Here is a 22,338-nt window from a genome sequence, read left to right on the forward strand (position 1 = left end):
CATTCTAGGGACTGAAGAAACTCTGTGTTCTCAGGTACTGCCCTTTTTCCTTGGGTCTTCTGATAGGCTTAATAAAATATATATTTTGTCACCCAAAGTGAGACACTCAGGGGAGTTGTTTGTTTGTTGTTTGGTTTTTTTTCTTTTCTACTTTATCCTGAACACCGAAACTAACCTTATCATTTCACCACAGGTGATGTGAACAAGGGCTGTTGCATTTTATGATGCTATAATGGAATGTTTCTACCTTTTATTGTAGATTGGGAGGGCTAACTGAGAAAACATTCTCAGTTTGTTTCAAAATTTTACACAAGAGCAAAATCTGATTTTAAGACCTAATGGCAGCACTGAAGTTAAACAACAGGATCCAAAAGAAAGCAGAAAAGCATCTCGAATTAAGCGGCCCAAAGGGACCCTCTGTGCAATTAAGCACATCTCTAGAAGCTCATCCAGAACAAGTACTGTGGAACAGCTTTCCTGGGCCATCCACTTCCCTGGGGAGACAAGCCCTTGCTGCTTCCCTTCTCCGTAAGTGGAATATACGTCTCTGTTTTAAACCTGCAACTTTGAACTAGGATCTCCAGCTGAGATTACTGCAGTTGACAGACACCAAGTGGCGTTAGTGAGCACTACAGTGAGTCCAAGCTGGAGCCACAGCCACAAGCCAAGCTGTCCCCTTCTCGCTCCAACAAGGGGTCACATCCTGACTGGCATTTTGTCACCAGCTTCACCAAATGACAAAGTTCACTGCCATGAGAGATACTGCTCACCTCACCACGTCTTGACAGGACAGACAAAACACCTCTGAGGTTCATGTAGTTTTAACATCCAAGGTAACATTCGCTGTAATCGCTCAGCACATGATGGGAAGCGACCGGTTTAGGCCCCCTTTCAATAATAGAACACACACTCATCTGTAATTATTGCCTCATCGATGGATGTGAGGGAAGCAGATGGACCCCGGCTTAGAACAAAGAGTTAGTGTCTTGCTTTGGTTTAACCAAGATCATAAAACAAGAGAGCAAAGAATTTATATGGAATTTTTCCTATCTTTTCTCATTTCTAACCCTCCCTCTGTCGAAAATACACGTGCTACCGGCCGTCTTTGTGGCTTGCTGCACTCTCACCGCCAGTAAATGAGGTCCACAAAAGCTTACTCTTTGAAAGGTCAGCTTAGAAAGAAGCTACTAAACTCAAGGGATTGGCAAAGATCCTGGAGAAGCCGGCAGCAGATAAAAAACCTTGTTTAAAAATACTGACTACAAAGAAGACCCAACTACTACACCCTACGCTACAATAATAAAAATAGCACATCGCGTGGCTAGACATTAAAACGGTCTCCATAAAAAGGCACAGGGGGGTTTGGTTTGTTCAATATGCATAGGAAACAAAAAAATGAATCAGTTCTGCCACAAGGTGAGGGTCCATGCAGAGATTCATTTACAGCTACGAAAAGGGAGGTTGGGTTTCTTCCTCATTTTAAGATGAAGTTTTTTTTATCATTTTAAAATGACCTTGCACTGAGAATAAACGGATCGGGTCTCTCCTACTCCAGTTATAAACGCTGCACAACTCCTAAACCCCAGTTAATTGGCTGAGATTTCTTTCAGCTTGAAATACCAGTCCTGGCAGGCAGTCCTAAGCCTTAAACACACCGCGTGTTGCCACTGAGAAAGGTTTACCCGAGCTCAAGGCAGCCTCCTGGGCAGCTCCGTACGCACCTTCCTCCTGCGAGCCGCAAAACGATGCGAACCAACCCAAAGGCAGGCTCTCCTCTCCCGCGAGCACCGCTCCCCCCAAGCAGAGGTCCTCAGGCTTAGCTGTCAGTGGTCAGGGAGGGTCTGCGCCCCCGGGGGGGGGGCACAGCTCCCTCACGCCTCACCCCCACGAGCGCCTGGGTCCTGGGACACAGTTCTCGGAGCTGAGCAGTGGTGCTGCGGCTCCCCAGCCTTCGCCGCGGAGGCTAAAGTGTCAATGGCGTCGCGGAGGCGACGGAGGTCCTGGTGGCGAGACAGGTTCTCTTTGGGCTGGTGGTCCCCACCTGACATCGCCTCTGTATCCCCTGCCGAGGCGCCGTTGCTCAAGCCAGGAGCGGGGTCCCCTTCGTAATCCTGAGGAGTGTTGAGCATCGGTGTTTTTGAAGCAGCACGTCCTGCTTTAGATGAGGAGCAAGCTTCACTGGGCAAAGGACCATCGAAGAAAGGAAGTTTCTATGGAAACAAAAAGATATCAAAAAAATTAACAAAAGTTATTATTCCCAGGTCTCAGGGATACAGAAAAAAGAACTGTCAACATAATAGTCCTGGTGCCAGCGCCTCTTCCTCAGCTCTGTAATCCAGCATTAAAGGACACGGGCACAGGTCCTTACATGCTTGATTCAAACGTCATTGTTTAACTAATAAAACTAAAGTTTTCAGCATTCACATTAACCCAGCAAAGCACAGCCGCACATCTTCTCACTGGTATATTTTAGACGACTCTCCCACTACCGTATTTTTAGGCATTTTCTGGTTTATTTGTGGTGCGTTTTTTTTGATATGCACAGAAAGGATATTGCCAAGTAGAGCCTGAGGCATAAAGTAAAGCCCCAGTTCTCCTTTCGGGCGGCTGTAGAGGACTGGGGTGGGCTGACCCTGGCTGGATGTCAAGTGCCACCAAGCTGCTCTGTCACTCCCCTCCTCAGCAGGAAAATAAGATGAAAAAATACCCTCGTGGGTCCAGAGAAAGGGAGTTTGATAAAGCACAAGCAAAAGCTGCGCACAAAAGCAACGGAAAATGGGAGATTTATTCTCTACTTCCCAGCAGCAGGCGATGTCCAGCCACTTCCCAGGAAAAAGGGCTTCAGCAGGCGCCACTCTTGCTCCAGAAGACAAACGTCATGATAATCAACGTCCCCCCGGCTCCTCCCTTAGCACTTACTGCTGAGCAGGCTGCTGATGTTATGGAACACCCCTTTGGGCAGTCTGGGTCAGCGTCCCAGCTGGGATCCCCCAAAATCTTGCCCACCCCCAGCCTGCTGGCCTGTGGGGGCGAGGGTGGGGAATGTGGGAGAGACACCTTGATGGCGCGAGCACTCGGCCGCGGCCAAACACCGGTTCCTAATGACAGAGACTATGGGGGCTGCCAGGGGGAAAGTTAACTCCATCCCAGCCAGACCCAACCCATATGGGACCACAAAAACTACAGCACTTCAAAACTAACAAGACTATCCACATTTCCCCCCCCCATCTTGCACTGCTGAGACAGGTATCTACATCTTTATACAGGTAAGTAGGGGAATCCGATCAGAAGTGAACAAACCACAAAGTGTGTTGCTGTTTATTATTCTGTGTTGAAGGAGAGAAACTGGTTATTCTGGACACAAGACCTGTGCCCTCCAACACCACAGAACAGTAGATGTGCCAGATTCCCTGTCTTGTTTTAGCAAAGCACTTCAAATCCGAGGTGGCCACTTCTAGAGGGTAATTCAGCCTACACAGTCCAGTTACATCTTGGCCATTACCCAAAAGCCAACTTCAGTAACTCAACTGTTTTAATACTTGGTTGATCATCAGTTTTTCCAAGGTGGCTTGGGAATGAGGAGGCAGGAAATTAAAATGGGGGGGCGAGCTGAAAACAAGAATATTTTTGTATATTCATATTATTTGGAGGGGGGGGGGGGGGGGAGGAAGCAGGCCCATTCTTTTCTTCTCTCCCTCGGAGTCTGCTGCGAGTGGAGTTGAAACCCAGATGTTCTCTTAACACCTGCCTCATTTAGCAAATCAGAACATCACGAGCCTGCAACAGAACTTGACCAAACACAGCTTTTCCAAACAGATGAGAATTCTGGGTAAATCAAACCTATTTATTACAGCAATGTCATTTAACCCCCTCATTTTGCCCGGCATGTTGAAGCGATTGCTCGGTGCCAACGTTCAATCCCAGTTATATTTGCCAAAACCACCACGTGATTTTAAATATTATTAAGATTCAGGACTCACATTTTCCAATTCTGATGCATTGTCCTCCAGTTTCATCTTTTGGCTCATGCAGCTGAGCAGATGATCCAGCACACGCTGTTTTGGATGCATTCCTTTGTCAAAGCGATTATACATCCCACACCAAAACCTCAGGAACAGGGCGAGAAAACACAGTTAGGCAGCTGATTGTACACTGGTGGCCAACAAACGAGATGCTGTTTAAGAAAAAAAGTTTCAACAAATTGAGATGAGTCATCGATTTTAAAACACTGCCACAGCCTGAGATGAGAAAATTCAGTATCAATGGGCAAAGTCTCATAAGTTAAAAAAAAAAATCTGAGGATTTAAGTACTTCTGCTTATGACCCACATGCACTGGCAGCAGGTATTAGCATAAGACAAAAAAAATACACTTTTTTGTATAGCAGGATCACTGGAGGCTTGGGCAGATCATCTTCAAGCCCTCGGTTTGCCCTGCCTCCCTACTTTTTTTTTTTTCTATTAAAGCCCTTTCTTTGCCCACCAGCAACCACACAAAGCACTCGAGCACCTCTGCATCCCTCCCTCTCTCAGCAGGGAACAGGAGTGAGCCAGAAACCAAGCAAAACGAACCACTTCAGCTCGAACACCCCGGGCGAGCAAGCAGACGTGGCGACAAGAAACCCCTCTCGTGAAAACCACCCTGACTGCATCAGCCTGGGTGTGACTGCGCACTGAAACTCCTGTTTGAAAGACTTCCTTAATATATATTAAAAAGGAGGAACTTTCTTTAACAATTGCTGCCCTGTCACATAAAATTTGACAGAGCAAGCAGTTGGGGGGTGGGGGTGTCTATCTACACATCTGAAGTTGTTTTGCTTGCCTTCTCCCACCCTCTTTCTCAACACTGAAGGAAAAATATTATTTTAAATGACACTACCTGCACTTATTTAGCAATTACCTGTGCACTACTACTCCCAGTTTATGGATGAGGAACAGAGGGGAAAGGTAAAACAAACCATGCTAATCAGTGACAATTGATTTCATTAAACCTGAATTACCCATCTACGGTACAATGAAAGAAATGTCCCTCTTCTTCCCCTTCTTCAACAAGCAACTTACTGGAAACTGAAAGGTAGGGTGTTTGGTTGAAGCTCTTTGTAAGCTGTAAAGCCTCTGTACAAAGGATTTCTGAATTCCTGCTTCTTCTGCAAGAGGAAAGGCCACAGAGAATGGGTCTTCTCAAAGATTCTGTCAATTACAAATAACATCTAATCACTAAAAAAAAAAAAGAATCAAGTGAAGTGGACTAATAACACTAGCTGTTCTGAGCAGAATTAGATTAAGAGAACTAAGAATTATTTTTACACAGTATCTGATTAACTTCACAAGCACAAGATACATCACTGAGGAATATATAACCATTTAAAACCCACTATCCAGTCCAAAAGGGGTTATCTGCAAGTTGTTACTGTGCTCCAAAGGTAAACACCTGACTTTGCAGATATAATTAATCTATCATCTTTTTTTCACCCTGCAGAACAGAAGCATCTATCAAGACAACGTTCCCCTTAATCAATCTACAATTACACAAAACACACACAAACACACACAACCTGCCCTTTTCCTGACATCTAAAGTGACTTCTAGCCTGTGAACTGCCAACTCACTTCAGGTCCTCACGCTCCTTATGACAGGTCCCAAGGAAGTTGCCGAACTGGCAGGAGTAAACATGGTCATGGATTTCCAGCAGGAAACGCTCGTTAAACTCAAAAGCGCAGGGGAACTGCTGCATCAGCTGCCAGATACACTCAACGAACTGAGTGAAGACAGGGGACACTTCTTTGGGGTCACCATCCAAATGGCCACACCTAGAGGGAGGCAAACAAAACAGGGTTAAACCCCGCGTCAACCAAAGAATAAAGAATATTTCTTCACTACCAGAAGAAGGAATTATTCTGCAGTCAGAAAAACAAACCCCCGTGGTTTATCTTACAGCGAGTGTACGCTAAGGTGTGCCAGCCTCAGCATTGATTATTCTCCAGGGGTACCTGGCAGGAGTGACAAGAACTGTGCAATGTCCCCTTCTCTACAGTAAAGTTAGCAAGGGAAGAGCCTGCGTAACAGACTCACAAGCATCACAAGAAACACGCGTGAAAGAGGAATCCTTGAGCCTGTGCTAGGAGGTCAGCACAAGGGAAAAAGCCATATTCTCCAAAGAAGCACCTATTCCTCAAATAAAAGAGCCAACGCGAGCCCTTAATTGGGGGGGAGAAGTCGACATTGGTGGGATTCTGTCTGTCTGCCAGGAACAATAAGAAACGGGGGGGGGGGGGGGGGGAGCGTCCTCCACAACCTTCTATGGATGTCAGTATTTTACGGTGCAGGCACAACCACAACGGGCAGCAACGGTCACAACCACCTGATTTTGCCCCACGTGGACATTGAGAATGAAATCCTGGTAGGCAATTACTCAGAAAGGGAAAAAAAAACAAACCAACAAACAAAAACACTCAAACAAAGAAAATCCCAAAACAGCAATCCCAAAGTATTTTTACAGCTCCAGATGAAGTTCAGAAAACCCCAAATAGTTCTGCAAAAATCTAGCCAGGGATCTATCGTTCATTACGGCTCATCACAAGTGAAAAAACCACCAGAGAAGGAACAACAGCATTTCTGGAAAGCAGCCAACACGCTGTTGTACTGTGCTGACTGTTCTTTCTCAAGAGAAAAAACAAAACTGGGGCAGAATCCTCCTTTTCTAGAAGGGGATAATCTAGAAATCCCCAGAAAGGAACAAGGCATCCCCACGCTCCAGTGGAAAACTGAAGTCAGGTTTCTTAGGACAGAGGTCTAGCCGATCAAATCCCGGTTCCGACTTCTGCGATTCCAACCACGACACCCTAAGCAGCAGCGTGAAGGAGGATTGGTTTCCCCCAGAACCGCAAGGCACCAGCCACCACTACGAGAGGAACGATTTTGTCTGCTGGAATTAAAGTTCATATTCTCAGTCAACACCAAAATTCGTGTCTCAAGTAGTTTTTGTGTCCATTGCTGAGTTCTCATATTTGGAACAATTCTTTATAATACCAGAATAGGAGTATTCTTTACCTCTTTTTTTCGGTCTTAAAGCAAGAAAGGTGAAAAGAGTCCCTAAAGAAGCAGAAGCAATGACCACAGAACATTTATTTGGGCAACAATGACCAAACAGCAGCTTATCTTTGGCTGCTGCTCTTTATATACCAGTAGAAGGGTGTGCCTATTGCTGCTTTTTCCCCAGGTAGGCTTTAAGGCAACAGTTAAAAACAGGAATCGGTTTCACATGAAGAACAAAGCTTCAATTTTTAACAAGCTAATATCACTGAACAGACCAGTCCCTTCCCTCCTCTCTTTCTTTTGGACCACCTCAGTTTCTAACTTCTACATGGTAAATCTAACAAGAAGTCACTCAAGGCAACATCCCTACCAGATGCAGGCTACCAGTTACAGGAACGACAGCATTTTTATTCTGCTCCAAATCGGTTTTTAGCACTACACTGGGCTCAAGTTTATGTTTTGAACTTGGTAAAAGTCCTGAAAAACATTAGCTGAGATTTTCTTCCAGGAGATAACTGCAGAAGAACGAACACGTCTTGCCAGAACGTCACCACTCCTCACGTAACGCAAATGTGATTTTACAGGTAGGAAAACACTCAGAATTCAAGCAATTTGTTCAAGACTGGACGATTCTGTAAAGGAATTCAAAAAGCCCTGACGAAGTATCAACCCTAGCAGATACTGGCCTCACGTCACCAACACCAGGATTTTCCAAATCTTCCCTCCTCTGTCCTGTACCTTCACCTACATTCTTCATGGCAGTACCTGAACCTGAAACCACTGTATTAGTTTCACAGCCAAGCCTTCGCCCAGCCACCACACCCACGAGAACACGCTGCTCTTACCGGTGCGAGAACTTGTGGCCCATCGCGATCCACTCCTTCTCTATCAGAACCTTCAGTTTCAAAACAGAGATTACAAAGAGAGCGTCACTTTGGCTAGAAAAAGCAAAACGAAGCCTTTTCTGTTAAAACTCCAAAAAGCTTACAACCAACGCTACCTGCTGCTGTGAGGGTATCCAAGCCAATGAAAACAGTAAGTGATTTACAGATTAGAGCTATCCACAGTTACTGTTGGAACCAGAAGTTACTTCAATCAAGAAGTCATTTCAAGTCCAGCACAATTTTGAGGGAGCTTCTATGTTGTTAAAAATCACAATATATAAACACACTGAGAATTAACAGCTTGATGTAACACTATGTACTATTTAATTCGGAAAACAGCATCATGATATTCAGCAAAATAAATCACCAACTGAAATTCAACAAAAACTTAACACACAAATAGGAATAGAAGTAGTACAGCTGTGTATTGAGGAGCTCAGGATGAAATTGGAAAAACTATCAGGCTATAAAACTGTATTTTAAACAGAATGCCTGTGCTATAGATAAGGAAATAACAAGGAAACAGTATTTTCCTTAAACACGTCTGTGAAGGAACCAAATGTCCGATGCTGAATCCATTATGACTCGCCTTGCTGGATCACACTTAAAAGCCCAATTCCTGCTAGCATCATCCAGAGACTTACAGAACAACAGGAAGGCAGAAATTCACAACAAAGTCATATGGCTTTTCAAATTTCCCCATTCTTCACGCTTTTGTTGCGTTCATTTTGGAATAACCACTGTCAGAGGACAGACAATTAGTTACTGCTCCTGTTCCTGATCAAAATCGACTTTTAGTTCACACAGGATCGCCCTGTGCACAAGAATGAGTTCCACCCAGTTTTAAATCCCAGCAGGTAAGAGGCCATTTGCGATCACGGTCTTAAATGACAAGCTGCTTCACCACTTTTTTTGTGGCTTGCTGCCAGACTTGCCTCCTCTGCTCACTCCTCTCTTGCTGAAAGGTCCCATTAGTGGCTCTCACGCGGACATTCAAGGGAACAAAGATTTGGGAACCGTAAATCAAACGGTGCCGTTTTGTGCCCGTGCTGTTCAGAGCAATTAAAGCTCGTTTATAGAGTCAAAGCTGTTTTTATAGAGGTCACCCACTGTTTGTTCCAGGAAATGACCCAAACCATTTCATTAGGGCCCGTTTACATTTCAAACCCAGGAAGCACTTTTCATTTTGGAAACTCCCAACGTTCGTGTTCTTACCATGAAGCCTTTAAAAGTCCTATAAAAGGGATCTAGGAGGAGGCTGGCCAGGGAGCAGACCTGGGCTGTGCGATCCCAGCCGTCAGAGCAGTGGACTAACACGCTAGCCCTTTCATCTCTCACAGCCTGCGAAGGAGAGAGCAGACACAACAGTTTAGCAGCTTTCGGGGTTGGTTACCGTAACTAAATGCTGCCCTTTCATCTGCATTTACCTGACTGGCCTAAAACTCAAGAGGAAAATTGGTCATTTCTCTTCTGGACCACGGCAATGCAGTTTCTGGGCACACAGCCACCACCCCACAGGAAACCCCAACCAGAATAAAACGCTGTAGCATGCCTGGTCAGCAACACAGGCTGTCAAGAAACAAAGGCCCTGTGATCTCAAAATGCTTCGTCTTCTGAAAGGCTAAGAATCCTCGGTGCCCTCTGAGGAAAAATTTGGTGGATGAGCGGAGAAAAACGGGGACTAAGAACTTCAAGAAGAACTAGAAGAGCTCATCCCAACTTCCTCCCATAAGGATTCCCCTTCTCCTCCACCGGTGGCAGAAGAGAAACACCAAATAGCTTCTTGCTGGCCACACAGGAAATTTTAAGAGAGAAAAGGCAACATCCACAGAAGGTCACTCCTCTGGTCACGTGTTACCTGCATGCCCTCTGCTGTCACTGAAGAGCCATAGGGACTTTTCTCCTTTTGCCTGACCTGCAAAGCCACCAGCTCTGCAGAAACGAGGACTGCCTTGAATAACCAAAATGAGCAGTCCCCGCATCGCACGGAACCAGGAGGAACTAAACCGGTCTGAACAGTCCCTCACTTAAAGCAGAGCAGTTCAATAACTAACGAGCACAAGGTTACAAGATGTTTGCACTACTAAACAGGCGTTATATAAAGGTCATTTATTCACATTCTGGGATTTGATTTGTTTCAAATGAGTTCTCATAAAGCCTAGAGAGCTGCTCGTTACCATGCAGCCAACAGGACAACGTCCCAACCCCAAGGCATTTCATTTAGTCACAGGCAGCGTCTAGGAGAGCGCCAGCTGGGTAACCCACTCGACGTTCTCCCGCTGCAGGCTTGGTTTTGAGAGCTGAGGCCAACCTCAACAGCCACGTTTTCCCACCTTCTCTCCAGAAACACCTTCACAGCCTTGGAGCAGTCCCCAACAGACAAGTACATATTTTTTTAATTCCCCTGCAGGTTGGAGGACAGTTTTACCTTGGCAAGAAAGACACCTGCATCCATCACAGCCTTAATGTGCCGTAACCAGCCTGAGTTCTCCAGCCCAGTGAGGAAATCGCTCATTGAGGGGGACTTCATTTCACACACTAAGAACACAAACACAGGAATTAGCTGACACTCCGTCACCAACATCTCTTTCCCACCTCCTCATTATCTCTTCACAGCACAGAGCTTGGTAGATCCCAAAAGCTAGCATTCCCACACTTTTTACATGTCAACAGCAATACCCTGCCTAAAGGACACAGAAACTACTGCCTGCAGACTTAAACACACAAACCAGCAATTTGTATCTAGGGAAGAACCTGAGGATCTCAAAATATCCTCCTCCTCTCTTCTTAAATGGTAACTCAGTATTTTTTCAGCTGAGGTTTTTTCCGCAACAAAGAAGCGTTTGGTGATCTGGTACTTCGCTATAGATCACACATCCCAACCACTACCATGCCGTCACCATCAGAAAGATCTGAAGAAAGGAGAACTCTGACTTAGAGAGAGAAATAACATGTCCAACCTTGAGGGCAACTCAGATGCTACACTGAAACCCAGCACAGAAAATACTTATCGTAATACAATCCAATAGTCTGTGAGGACCAGCAACAGAGATTTTATTGCTGTCCAAGAAGAACATGGGAGTAAATCAGTACTTATTCTGCCTCTTCTTCCACCACAAAATAAATCTGCCAGGAACAGGCAATTGAGGTCTTATACTTGCGATCAGGCCAATCTCTTGGTAGTGTGAATAGCCTCATTTTTTTCCAAGGTCACCACAGATCCTGCAGTGCTACCTGGCCAGGCAACTGGTAGCATCCATTATCCAACTGTTTTGAAGCAAGATGACTCTTAGGCTGGTTACTAAAATATTAAACTCCTATTCTGACTGACAGCACTTTATTGCATTTTAGAAAGCTAAGCACAGGGACCAAGCAGAATGATTTGCAGCATCTACTCCGCCCTGTTCCGCAGTCTTTGTCAGCCCACGGATGGTAAAAGTGCTGGAAAGCAGCTAGCAGAGTATGCTGGTTGGATCCAAGCTACGCCCTCACCTTTAATGGAACTTCTCCAAAACTACATTAATGAGAAGATGGGCCTGACTCACTTCTTCTCTCCAATGGCTCAGGTAAGCATTGCTTCTGCCCTGCTTCACAGTTTTACCCAAGATCACAATCTCAGAGTCACTGAATTACCAGAGCTACTCTGCATTTTAATATATTTTAATGTATTAAAACATTGATTTAATACATTTTGATGGATTAAAACCAAGTTCAGCTAAAGAAATCAGAAATAAATGAAAAAAAAAAAAAAGAACTACGTACGTATGAGAGTAAAGTCTCTGGAAGATCATGAGAAAACTTTATTTCAAATCAGAAGCACTGTTTAACACTGAAATACTCCAAACTAAACGTAGCAAACCCCACAAAAGTATTTCCTCAACAACCTATGGTAGTTTTCTTTCAACAGCTCACAAAGTAAGCACGAGACCACCTTAACGGTAAAACGTAGTATTCCGTTGGCCTTTTTCTTCTAGTTCACGGAGGGTTTCTATATTCAGCAAAAAGTTCTGTCCAAAATTAGCCAAGGGTAATGAAGACGGGCCGCTGGCACGGACCGCACCTACCTTCCAGGAGTTTCTGCAAGCTGTTCCGCATCACATGGATGTTCTCTATGCCGATGAACTTGAAGCGAATGTTATCGTAATTATCTTCATTCTCATAACCCTTCCCCGCAGCTCGGTTGGCCATGGCATTTAACTGTCAAATCCAAGGGAACGGGATAGAAAAGAAAGAGAGAAAATTACAGCAAACAATACACAGAAATAAACGAGTCTTTTTTTTTTTTTTTTTTAAATCTCCCAGAATATATACTGACCAAAGTCGTTACTCAGATGTCCTGCCCCACCTCCCAGACTTTACTTCCAGCCGTTGCACTACCATTATGCCAGTGTCTCCAGTCCATTAGCCATATGCAGAGACTCGTTAAAACCCTGGCTTGAATTTTTAGGGTAGGCAGTAGCGAAACTGCGCCCAATTTCAGAATACTCCTGTCATCAAAACAGGTAAAGAGACACCGAGTCTGCCTGAACCGTGAAGCTACGTAACAAGATTCAGACAGGAGCGTACGAAAGCAAAACTAGGAAAGCCGCTTTTACGAGTAACATACATACATGGTGGTACAGAAATAGTAAGAGAATTCCAAAGCTTTTCACAGACATACATGCACAGATGAAATAAAGCCACCTAAGGGAAACATAGAAATATTAAAGTTGAGCAGAAAGAAAGCAACCACCTGGAACTGCAGAAAAGGAGTAGAAAAGAAGCCAGTTGCTCTAACAATTACCTCAATCAGTTCAAGAGCTACCGGGAAATCTGTAGTGGTGACCAATAAAATAAAATAAATAAAAAAAAATCACTTCAACCCCCCACATATTAATTTGGGAAGAGGAGCGATTTGCCTCCATGGAGAGGAGAGCAGGAAGAGTCAGATACAGTATATACATCTTTAGAACAAGTACATAACCCCTACCCTTCAGAGGGAGACAACGGTGTTACAAGGAGAAATGTGACCAATTATAAATTCTCCCTTTTCACCAAAGACTTCAGAACAAAATTGCCACCAACGACAGATTTCAGCGGAACATCTACGACACTGGAAGCTGTCTGTACCCAAAGAACATGCAGCGGTTGCCATAAACATACAGTAATTACAGAACGGGTTCTCTCTAGGAAACATCATGCTACAAAAAGCCAAAATACATCTTGGAACAACAGGTGAAACATTCCCTGTTTTCCCAAAAAGACTTTTTCCCTTCTTGCCCTTGCCATGGTTTAACTAAATCTGCAGTTTCTATAAAACAACTGCAATATCTGAACAGTGAAGCAGGTTCTCAGAAAGCTCAATTTCAAAACCATCAGAACACTTTGAAATCTTTGCATTTAAATAATTGTGTACTATGAAAATCCTTGTGTTCCGATTTGCTTATACCGACACTCCCAATCAATAGGCTCACAAGCCAATCATTTGAATTGGTTTCTTGACTCCTCAAGCAGGAGTCAAGAGATTCCACTCTGGGAATGTTTCTTCAATATCCTCTTAGATGAACATCTCCCCAGAGAAGTTCTAGCCCCCAACAGCGGCTACGGACCAGGAGAGCTGAATTGTATTAAACGCCAAGCGGCACATCATGACAGTAACACCAGTGTTATCCTTACAAAGGCAAGAAAACGGAGGAATTGCTTTTCTCAATCGTTACCAGACTCCGTACAGCCCCGCTTGTTGCCAGCTCTGCTGATCAAAGCACTTCAGCCTCGTGGAACTGAATCCTAAGGCTTCTCTCCAACTCAACACAGTGAGGAGGGAGCTCTCTGCAGGAGAATGCTTCACTGCCTCGGCCAGCTCCAAGGCTGCCAGCCACTTCAGGTCATCCTTAATGCAAACCTCAACCCAGAATCCTCCAGGAGCACATTCTTAACAGCACTTCACGCTGCAGTTCTATTATGCACGAGCATTTGTCACATTCAGACACCGAACCAGGAGCCTGATGCTGAATTCCTGATTGGGGAATTCCATCTAACGCAGCATAAGAAAGCATTAGCACAGCTGTGAAAGAAAGAACTGGAAACAGCATTACTACTTCAGACACAAGCTTTAAAAGTAGCCACAAACCCCGTGAAGATACCTTTGGCCTTGTGTCTACAACATACATGAAGGGGCTCCCAGGGTTGGCTTCTCTGATCACCTGCAGCATTTGTTCATCCTCCAGGCAGCGCGCACTGAACCCGGACAGAGGCTGGCTACAACGACATATGGCAGCCTGCAACACACAACAGCTCACAGCTTTCTGCTTTCAGGTTGTCTCCACTGCACTGCCCCAAAGAGCACTCATCTGTTGGGCTTAAGTGTCCTCTTCTCCGTTTCACTGAAAAACTGCTACTTGAGTGGACACACAGAAATACTACTGGAATATTCCTCAAAGCTAGAAGTTTGGGAATCTTAAGAAAAACCATCTTTTCCACAACTTTGCTCAGCAGTTGCTACCGTTCCATGCTCGGAACTGCACTGAGTATGCTTTGGGGGAATTTCAATCCTCGCCAGCACAACTCCATACAGTTGCCCAGGTCAAGGCACGCTTCCTCAGGAAAACAGCAATTTGACTGTGACAGCATTTTCCTAACATCTGCATCTAAAACATTGCTGAGACAGCAAAGTTAAAAATTTACATTCCCGTCTTCAGTGGAAAAAAAAAAAAAACCAACCTGAAACCTTCACTTATTCTGAGCTACTGGGGATTTATTTCAGGGTGGCTCCTCCTCTTCAATACTAAGAAAAATCTAGCTGAGTTACGTGTTATCTCGTTAAAACATTATTCAATACAGCTAAACAGTAGATTAAAAAAAACCCACGTAGTGAGACACTGCTGAAAGCTGATTAAAAAAAAAAATTTCCAGACAGGAAGCTTGGAAAGTTTGTGCTTTTCACATAGCGCTGGATGCGTCCCAAGCGTTTGTCTTTAGCTGATTCTGTGACTCAGAACAAACTAATATCAAAGCTGTTAAGAGAAGCACAGCTCTCAAACGTGAAGTTAACAGGCTCTACTAATTATCTCATTCTTTCCTTTCACTAAAAAGGGACTGGACACAAGGGGAACCCTTACTCCGCACAAGGACAGCAGGCAATGAACAACTAACATTGTTTTCTTTATATAGGTAAGAAAGCACCGGAATCCGCCCTCTGCTTCTGAACCTTGAACTTCCGATCACCACTGCCTTATTAGCAGCTCTAGGCACCACTATTTCTGGAGGATATGTGTTGCAAACCTAAGTGAGAAGAAAGAAAAAAAACAAACAAACAAAAACAAACCACCCAGATATTACTACTTAGCAATTCCAAATTCATGAAAAATTCATCTTCAGCTTATAATCTAGCATTTATAAACAGGAATAGATTGTTTCCCACAGTGCATCTAGCGCAGCCCACGTCTAAAGTTTCAAGCCATTAAGATACATTTAGAAAACCAGGAATAGGTGCAAAATAAAACAATGTGGTGAAGGAAGCAATGAATTTTGCAATCGAACCTAAAAAAAATGGACTGCACAGCACACCATACACAGTATGAGGAAGTTCTTTAAACCCATAAACTTCATGAAAGTTTCTGATTTATCACAAAAAGAAATTAGGAACACCTATATTAAAAAAGTTCCCTCTAAATCTTATTGAACTTGAAATGAGCTTCCAGCAATCAGGTGGCATCCTCAGAGACCAGCTTTATCCTTTTTCCTCAAACAAGTACAGTCTTTTCAGCACGTACTTCAGAGATAAGCTGTTCTCCAAGTCTCGCTTTACTTTAGGCTTGACAATTTTAAAACATAAGCTGGAAACCCTGAGGAAATTATAAAGCCCTGGCACTCGAGAGTTAGCAAGCAAAGCTTCAAAGTGATTAATGATTTTAGATGCCCACATTCAGATGCCCTAATCAGCTAATGGAAAAAGCACCTCTCGCGCCATATCTCAATTCAGGCAGCCAAAGATACAGTCATTTAAAAGTACCAGTCACTTCTGACAGCACAGCCTTCCATTTCTTCAACCCAAAGTGTAACAGTAAAGAAAACTAGCGGGGGAAGAGAGTGGAGAGCAGAGGGAAGAGATTTGAGACTTAATATGTTGGTGTCTTCCTCGGAGTTGTTTGCTTTGTCTTTTAGACAGAAAGGTCTGTCTGTTCACTCCACCAGAAGAAATAAAAAGGGAGATAACATGAAGCAGGAGTTTGAGTAAGCTTGCTGAAAAATGCTTTCAGTTAGTGTTGTTTAGATCCAACCTGGCCTTATACAGGGGAGAAAGGAAGGGGTTAACAGCAGCAGCCAGTTCGGACTGAAATAACTGAGAGCCCTTGTTCAGAAGAAGATCCAAGCAAGCAAGAAAAAAAAAAAAAAAAGTTATGTCTGTTTTCCATCACCATTTTTTCCTCCCTTACCTAGTCCCTTTCCACTCCGCCTCATTCCCCCCCAGGCCAAACCACTGCCATTTATTTCTCTGCTACACATCTGTCACCAGCCTGGTGGGACAGGGCCTGGAAATGCCAAAAGCAGCTAAGGGTACTTCAGAGTTTTCCTAACAGATGGTTTGACATTTCCCTAGAAAAACAAGCGGCTGGTACTTTGCCAGGGGGATCAAAGCAAACCAAGGTGACTCTGCAGCTCTGCTCTGTTCTTCCAGAGCATCGTTACCTGCAACTTCACATCGAGACGATGCTGCTTCGATTAAAACCAACTGAGCTCATCCCTCCCCAGAGGCAGCACTTATGCAGCAGTGGAAGGACTGCTGTATGTCATTAATAACAAAGAGAGAACTGCATTAAATGGCTATTTTGGGCAAGAATTACCTCATAGTCCTTATTAACATCCGTTATTTCCCAATAGTCATTCGGAATTCCCATACGCTGGTAATCTACTTTTAAATCAATCAGCTTCCATCCAATCTCCCGGTTTTCTTTAGACATTTTAGGATTGTAAGAGAAAGCGTAAAGTTCTTCAGTTTTCACTGGGAAGAAGAAAGAAAAAAATTACCTAGTTAGAGACACAAAGACATAGGGAGAGGTCAGCACTTCTCCCCAACGGTCACCTTTCGGGTAAGCCCACGAGCCCCAGGGGGACCACGACCGATACAAGGGCTGAAAAAAAATTATTCCATCAAGAAAGATCAGGAGACTCAGAAATCATTTACTAAAGAAGCCAAAGGGTCACGCCACCGTACTGCAGAGTTGGCTATATTTTAATAAGAACTATCTTCCTCATGCTTCTGCCTCCTCAAAGGTCAGAAGCATGAAGTTTTCTTTTATCACTTCGCATACTTCGCTACTCTAAACAAACTTCAGACTGATTCTCACTCCTTCAAAAAACAAAAATTCAGTACTACATAGAAGAGTACAGACATTTAAAATTTCTCAACCTCACATTTACAGGTTTTCGTTCAGGGCAGCACTGAGCGCTGACAATTTGTACCGAAATCCTCAGGAATTTCCAATGCTCGGTTCCCACATGCAGCAAGACAAGCTAAAACACCTTGTCAGAATTAATTCAAACTTCAAGTCAGTCATTTTTCCCCGGACAAATTATTTCCTACTGATTTCACTGCAATAGGCACGTTAGACGAGATTTATATCGTAAGAATTAATCCATAATTGAAAACATGTATTAAAAGATGTATTTTCTGTGAGGAGTTCAAAAACCAGCTCTTGCACACCCGCGAGTTCACCATGCAACATGAGTTCTGAGCCACACGGAAAACTTGATGGATGTCTTGAATATTCCTGTCAGCCCAACAAAAGCTTCAGGCTGTGTCTGACAAATAGCAATTTCTTCCTCCCTCCGTCTCTACCGTCCCCATTTCCTTCCCTCTCTTCATAAATTGCAAATCCAACCAGTAACTCATTCAGCTGGTTTGCAAGGCAGCAAGTGCTCCAGAGACAGTGACACCTGTCAGTCTCTGATAAAGTAGCGAGGTCACCGGACAGGTAACCCACAGCTGTCCATCACACACAGGCAAATCCTAAATAATTATATGCTCTGTGAAAAAAAAACCACGAAGGAAGCACACAGAGATTTTAAAACAACAAAAGAGAACTGTTGAAATCTATACATAGAACAAAAGAGCTGCAGAATATTACACAAATAACCACAAGACAAAAGAAACTGATGTCATCCCCCGCGGTGACGGCTCCCACGCTTCAAGGCACTGCACAAGCCTCTAATTTTCAAAACTGAAAGCCCAGTGACAGCTTTTAATCGCCACACGAGAAACCTGCCAGCTTCAGCGTCAGGATTAGAACTCCAGAACTAAGAAAACTCCAATGCTCAGAGCACAAGGGAGATGCTGGGAATAGACAAAAGCCTTAGTTTCAATCAAAAAAAAAAAAAAAAAAACCCAAACTCAGCAAAACCCATTTCTGCTACGGTATTTCTATTTGAGTCCTATGTAGTGGCCAGTGTGAAGCAGGCTGGTGCTATCAATTCCTTTCCCTTAGACTAGCGACATAATTACAAATGGCATCGTTATAATAACGTCAAGCTTCACACACTGGTTCACTGGAGGAGCACCCCAAAACCAGAAGCTGCCACAGACAGAAGTCAGGTAGGAAACTGGGTGGAATGCTGTCCCGCAAGAAGAACAAGCAGCCTGAAGATTCATCCACGATGGACTGAAAAGCTGAAGCCAGAGGAGACCACAGGCTTTTGAGGATGCTTTGTTTACACTCTACGAGTGACTCCAAGCCAGGGTGAAGCGCAGGGTTTCACAACTGAATGAAGACAAAGCACTGAGTAGCCTAAACGTGCTATTGGGAATGTTATTGTGGGAACTCCGTGAACATCTGGATCAACTGGGAAGTGCAGAACTACCCACGGCCAACAGCTAAGTCCCAGCAACGCCTGACAATGGCCAGGTATGGGATACGTCACCCAGCCTGAGCGCTACAAGCCCAAGAGGCCACGTACAGCCTCAGCCAGGCAAACGAACTTTGCACAGGTCTTCCACAGGTCCTCACGGGAGACCACCTCCTCCCCAGCGCCACGGCAGATCTGCGCTTCGTTTGGAAGCCCTGGAGCGCAGGCCAGCGCTCTACTGACTGAGCCAACCCGCGCAGATCGTCTCTGGTGGTGGAAACGGGTTCTGATTTCACGTCCTCCCTCTCCTGTACCGACACCGCAAACCCGTGGCAGAGCTTTCTCTGTCGCTCAGACGAACCTCCCAGCTTAAAGCACCTCAACAATTTGCAAAACAGACTCTGATCCCAAATACCTGGTTGGGAAAGCTTAAGCAACGAGGTATACACGTCGTGACAGTCACGTTCCTGCCCGATGACAAAGTGGGCCACGTGGAAGTTCTTGCAGTGAAGGAGGAGGGGGTACCCAGCCGTGGTCAGGGGCAGTTTTTCCACAGTTGCAATGTGGTGATGCAGAATCTGAAAACCAGGAAAGAGACAACATTTTTCAGAAGCCAGCGAGGAGGCTGCGAGCAGCACAAGCAGATACTGAGTTTTTGTGATACCATCACTTATTTATGCTTCCTGCACCCGACTAGCAGCAGAAAAGGAGTTTATTGGCGATATTGATCAAGCACACAGAGCAGACGTCCAGACTGCGCACCCAAAGGCTACGTAGCCAAAAGCAAGACTGAAAAAATACAGGTCTATAAATATCACTTTTAGAGACTGATGTGCAGCTCAGCTCACCTGGTTCACTTTGCCTTCCCACCACCCCCACATGCAATATATTTTGTCACTCCCTTTTTACTTCAGAGTTACTAAAAAAGGTTCACTTCAGTGCTAATTTTGCACTTCTAAAAGCTGTAAATTCAAGTTTGGTGGCTCAGTATATTGAGCTTGAGACAGGAAACTAGACAAGTTTTGTTATATTCCTGGAACTAACAGTAATTCTGCGAGTGACCTCTACCAAGTCACATCACCAGTGTGTTCATTTCCTTCCAAACCAGCTGTTTCTGCTGAGCATTTGGTATCAAACTGCTATAAAAGGCCACTACAGCTTTGGAATTCACAAACCTGTTCTTTTTGGGTACAAAATATAAAGTAATTTTTACACTTTTAAACAGGCTCCAGGTATCACAACATACCCATGTTTCTTTTCTGACTTCAGCAGAAGCATCTACATAGATAAGGTGGGTCGCTGTCAGGTATAACGTCCCGTTTGCTGCCTTCCTATTTGTATAGCGGTCTAGTAATTTCACATTTTCAACCTGCAACACAAAAAGAGCATGAGAAAACGAATTTAACTTTGATCCAGGGAATATCTAAGCACTTGTTGAACTGCAAACATGTAACTGCCAATACACAACTCGGGAAGAAACACAGAAGAAGACAAGAATTAAAGTTTCCCCTGCAACAGTAACTCAGCTTTAAACTACAAATTCAAATTATTTCTCCAGCAATTAAAGCCAAAAAGGTTAAGCAAACAGCCCAGGTTTAGCACCAGCGTGAGTAACAGGATTACTGGACTCGTAGCCAAGATGATCACAGTTTATTACTGTGCAAGGTCGCAGAAATAATAAGACAAAGAACTTTGAAATAAAAGACTGTCCATGTTCAGCGTAACCAAAGTGTTGCTCCGAAAAGCAGCCCTCCCCAGGCTGACTTCCAACTGCTCTGACACTCTAAGAAGTATTAGTAGCTACTTCTAACTACTACTAACACACTTCCTAGGCATCTAAGTGCATTTCATAAACCACACTAAGCTAATTAATAAAAACAGTTTTAAAGAACATCAGCGCAGACATAATAAAATATTAAAGTATTTTACATTATTTGATTGATTTTTCTCCTGGCCTATTTGCTTCTTGATGGATGCAGATGGAATTTTTCTTCCACCATTAAGCAAAAATAATGGAAAAAAAATAATTAGAAGGGCAATGCAAGCAAACATTTTAACAGTATCTGATAAATTAGGTCTGGGTATGGGATATGTGAGCTTCCTTACAGGGTCATTGGTCTGAGATAGATCATGGAAAGCGTCAGCAAAGAAACTTAAAAGAGCAGAGGCCTCGGCTGTACGTCTTTCTAGCATGCCATGTTTTCCAGCACCTGTAATTATTACGTCTAATACTGCCCTTTTTCAGGCCACTAGAGACAAGCAGGTCCAGCAAAGCACCTGAGGCAACATGGGTAAGGAGCATCCCCAAATAACATCCTAGAGGATAAAAGAACACAAAATACAGCAACCTGCATGGTATTAAAATAAATAGATCAGTCGACAGCTGGACAGACAGCTGCCTTAAGTAAATACAATTTTTTTTAGCTGCCACGAGCACAGCATTCCCAGAGCTCCTGTTTTACTGCACTTAACTCAAAAAAAGGCACATTTTGATTCGCTTATTCGGACTGAGGAGGGGGGGGGGTGGGGGGGTGTCTCCGCACTTTGATATCAATGAAGTTCACACGAATCGCACGCAAACCACCTTTTGATCAGAATCCTTACTGCAAGCTGCCCTTCCAACGAGGCAGAAATACCTAAAAAACACCATGTCGAGGAGCTTTAAGCCTGCCAGGTCCATCCGTGACCCGCCTGAGAAGCACAAGGATACCTAGGCCTTCAGGGAAAGCACAGACGGCTCCTTCCCTGAAACTAATCGCGGCTTTAAATCAGAACAAGCCGTTGGAATCGCTCGGCCCTGACAAGAGCCCCGGCCGAGGCCCGCCGCCGCCGCCGCCACCGGAGGGGCTTCACGTCGCAGAGCGGGACCCGGGCCCGCCCCCGAGGCACCGCGGGGGGACCCCCACAGGACGGCGGCTGGCTCCCGCGGCGACCCGGCCTCTTACCTTCGGGGTGGTGATGTGCTCCATGGCGGCACCGCCCGCCTCCCCCCCGGCCTCACCTCGGCGCGCCCGGGCGGCCCGGCCTCCGCGCCGCCATTTGCACGGGGCAGCGCCCGGCCCCCGCCGCAAACCTCGCGAGAGTTCTGCGGAGCGGCGCTGCGGCCGCCATCTTGGGTGAGGGCAGGGAGCAGCCGGGGCGGCGGGGGGCGGGGGTCTGCGGGGTCTCCGGGGCCTCGGAGCCCCGGGTTGGGGTGAGCGGGGGGGGGGGGGGGGGGGGGGGGGTCTGGCCACCCTCCGCAGGCCCGAGTAGAGGGCCCCGGAGAGGCCTTTCTGTCCCGCTGTGGCCCCGGTGTCTCCAGGCCGACTGCCCTGCCCTCCCGGCACGGGCGTACGCGAAGCTCTCCGGGGATATTTCGGGGAAAAAAAAAACCACTTTTTTTCCTCAATATGTAAGGTCGTCAGCTCTGGCATTAGCATTGCCCTCAATGAGGGGCAGGCTAACAGCATTCCCCACTCGTGAAAGGGGGTTGCAGACCCATTTGACCGTGTTAGTACAGGCACTTACCTAATAATACCGGTTTTATCTGTTTTTTCTGTATATTTAAATTTCAAAGCAGAATGCAGTCTCTCATGGATACCCAGGCTTGATCCTGAAGAA

At 45.0% G+C, this 22,338-nt stretch overlaps 1 protein-coding gene across 1 annotated transcript; it reads right to left on the minus strand.

Annotated features, from left to right (window-relative positions):
* Window positions 1-1,871: 1,871 nt before the first annotated feature.
* Window positions 1,872-21,707, minus strand: MTMR8 (myotubularin related protein 8). The gene is made up of 14 exons (XM_086470697.1): window positions 21,684-21,707; window positions 19,985-20,107; window positions 19,154-19,316; window positions 16,740-16,897; window positions 15,049-15,177; window positions 14,040-14,174; window positions 11,982-12,114; window positions 10,346-10,455; window positions 9,133-9,258; window positions 7,879-7,928; window positions 5,608-5,808; window positions 5,060-5,188; window positions 3,981-4,107; window positions 1,872-2,210 (listed from the first exon to the last, which is right to left on the minus strand). The coding sequence occupies exons 1-14, from the start codon at window positions 21,705-21,707 to the stop codon at window positions 1,872-1,874; spliced, it is 1,947 nt and encodes a 648-aa protein (XP_086326823.1).
* Window positions 21,708-22,338: the final 631 nt, after the last annotated feature.

The sequence above is a fragment of the Leptosomus discolor genome, chromosome 9 (genome assembly GCF_034619465.1).
Source record: "Leptosomus discolor isolate bLepDis1 chromosome 9, bLepDis1.hap2, whole genome shotgun sequence".
NCBI lineage: Eukaryota > Metazoa > Chordata > Aves > Leptosomiformes > Leptosomidae > Leptosomus > Leptosomus discolor.

What these genes read in the sequence shown, in the direction of transcription:
- MTMR8 (XM_086470697.1), bottom strand. Translation starts at nt 21,707, where the DNA reads ATGGAGCACATCACCACCCCGAAG. An exon ending in GGCCACAAGTTCTCGCACCG is followed by an intron (nt 5,809 to 7,878) that starts GTAAGAGCAGCG and finishes GCCTCCCTCTAG; the next exon opens with GTGTGGCCATTTGGATGGTG. An exon ending in ACCCTACCTTTCAGTTTCCA is followed by an intron (nt 4,108 to 5,059) that starts GTAAGTTGCTTG and finishes CCTGTTCCTGAG; the next exon opens with GTTTTGGTGTGGGATGTATA.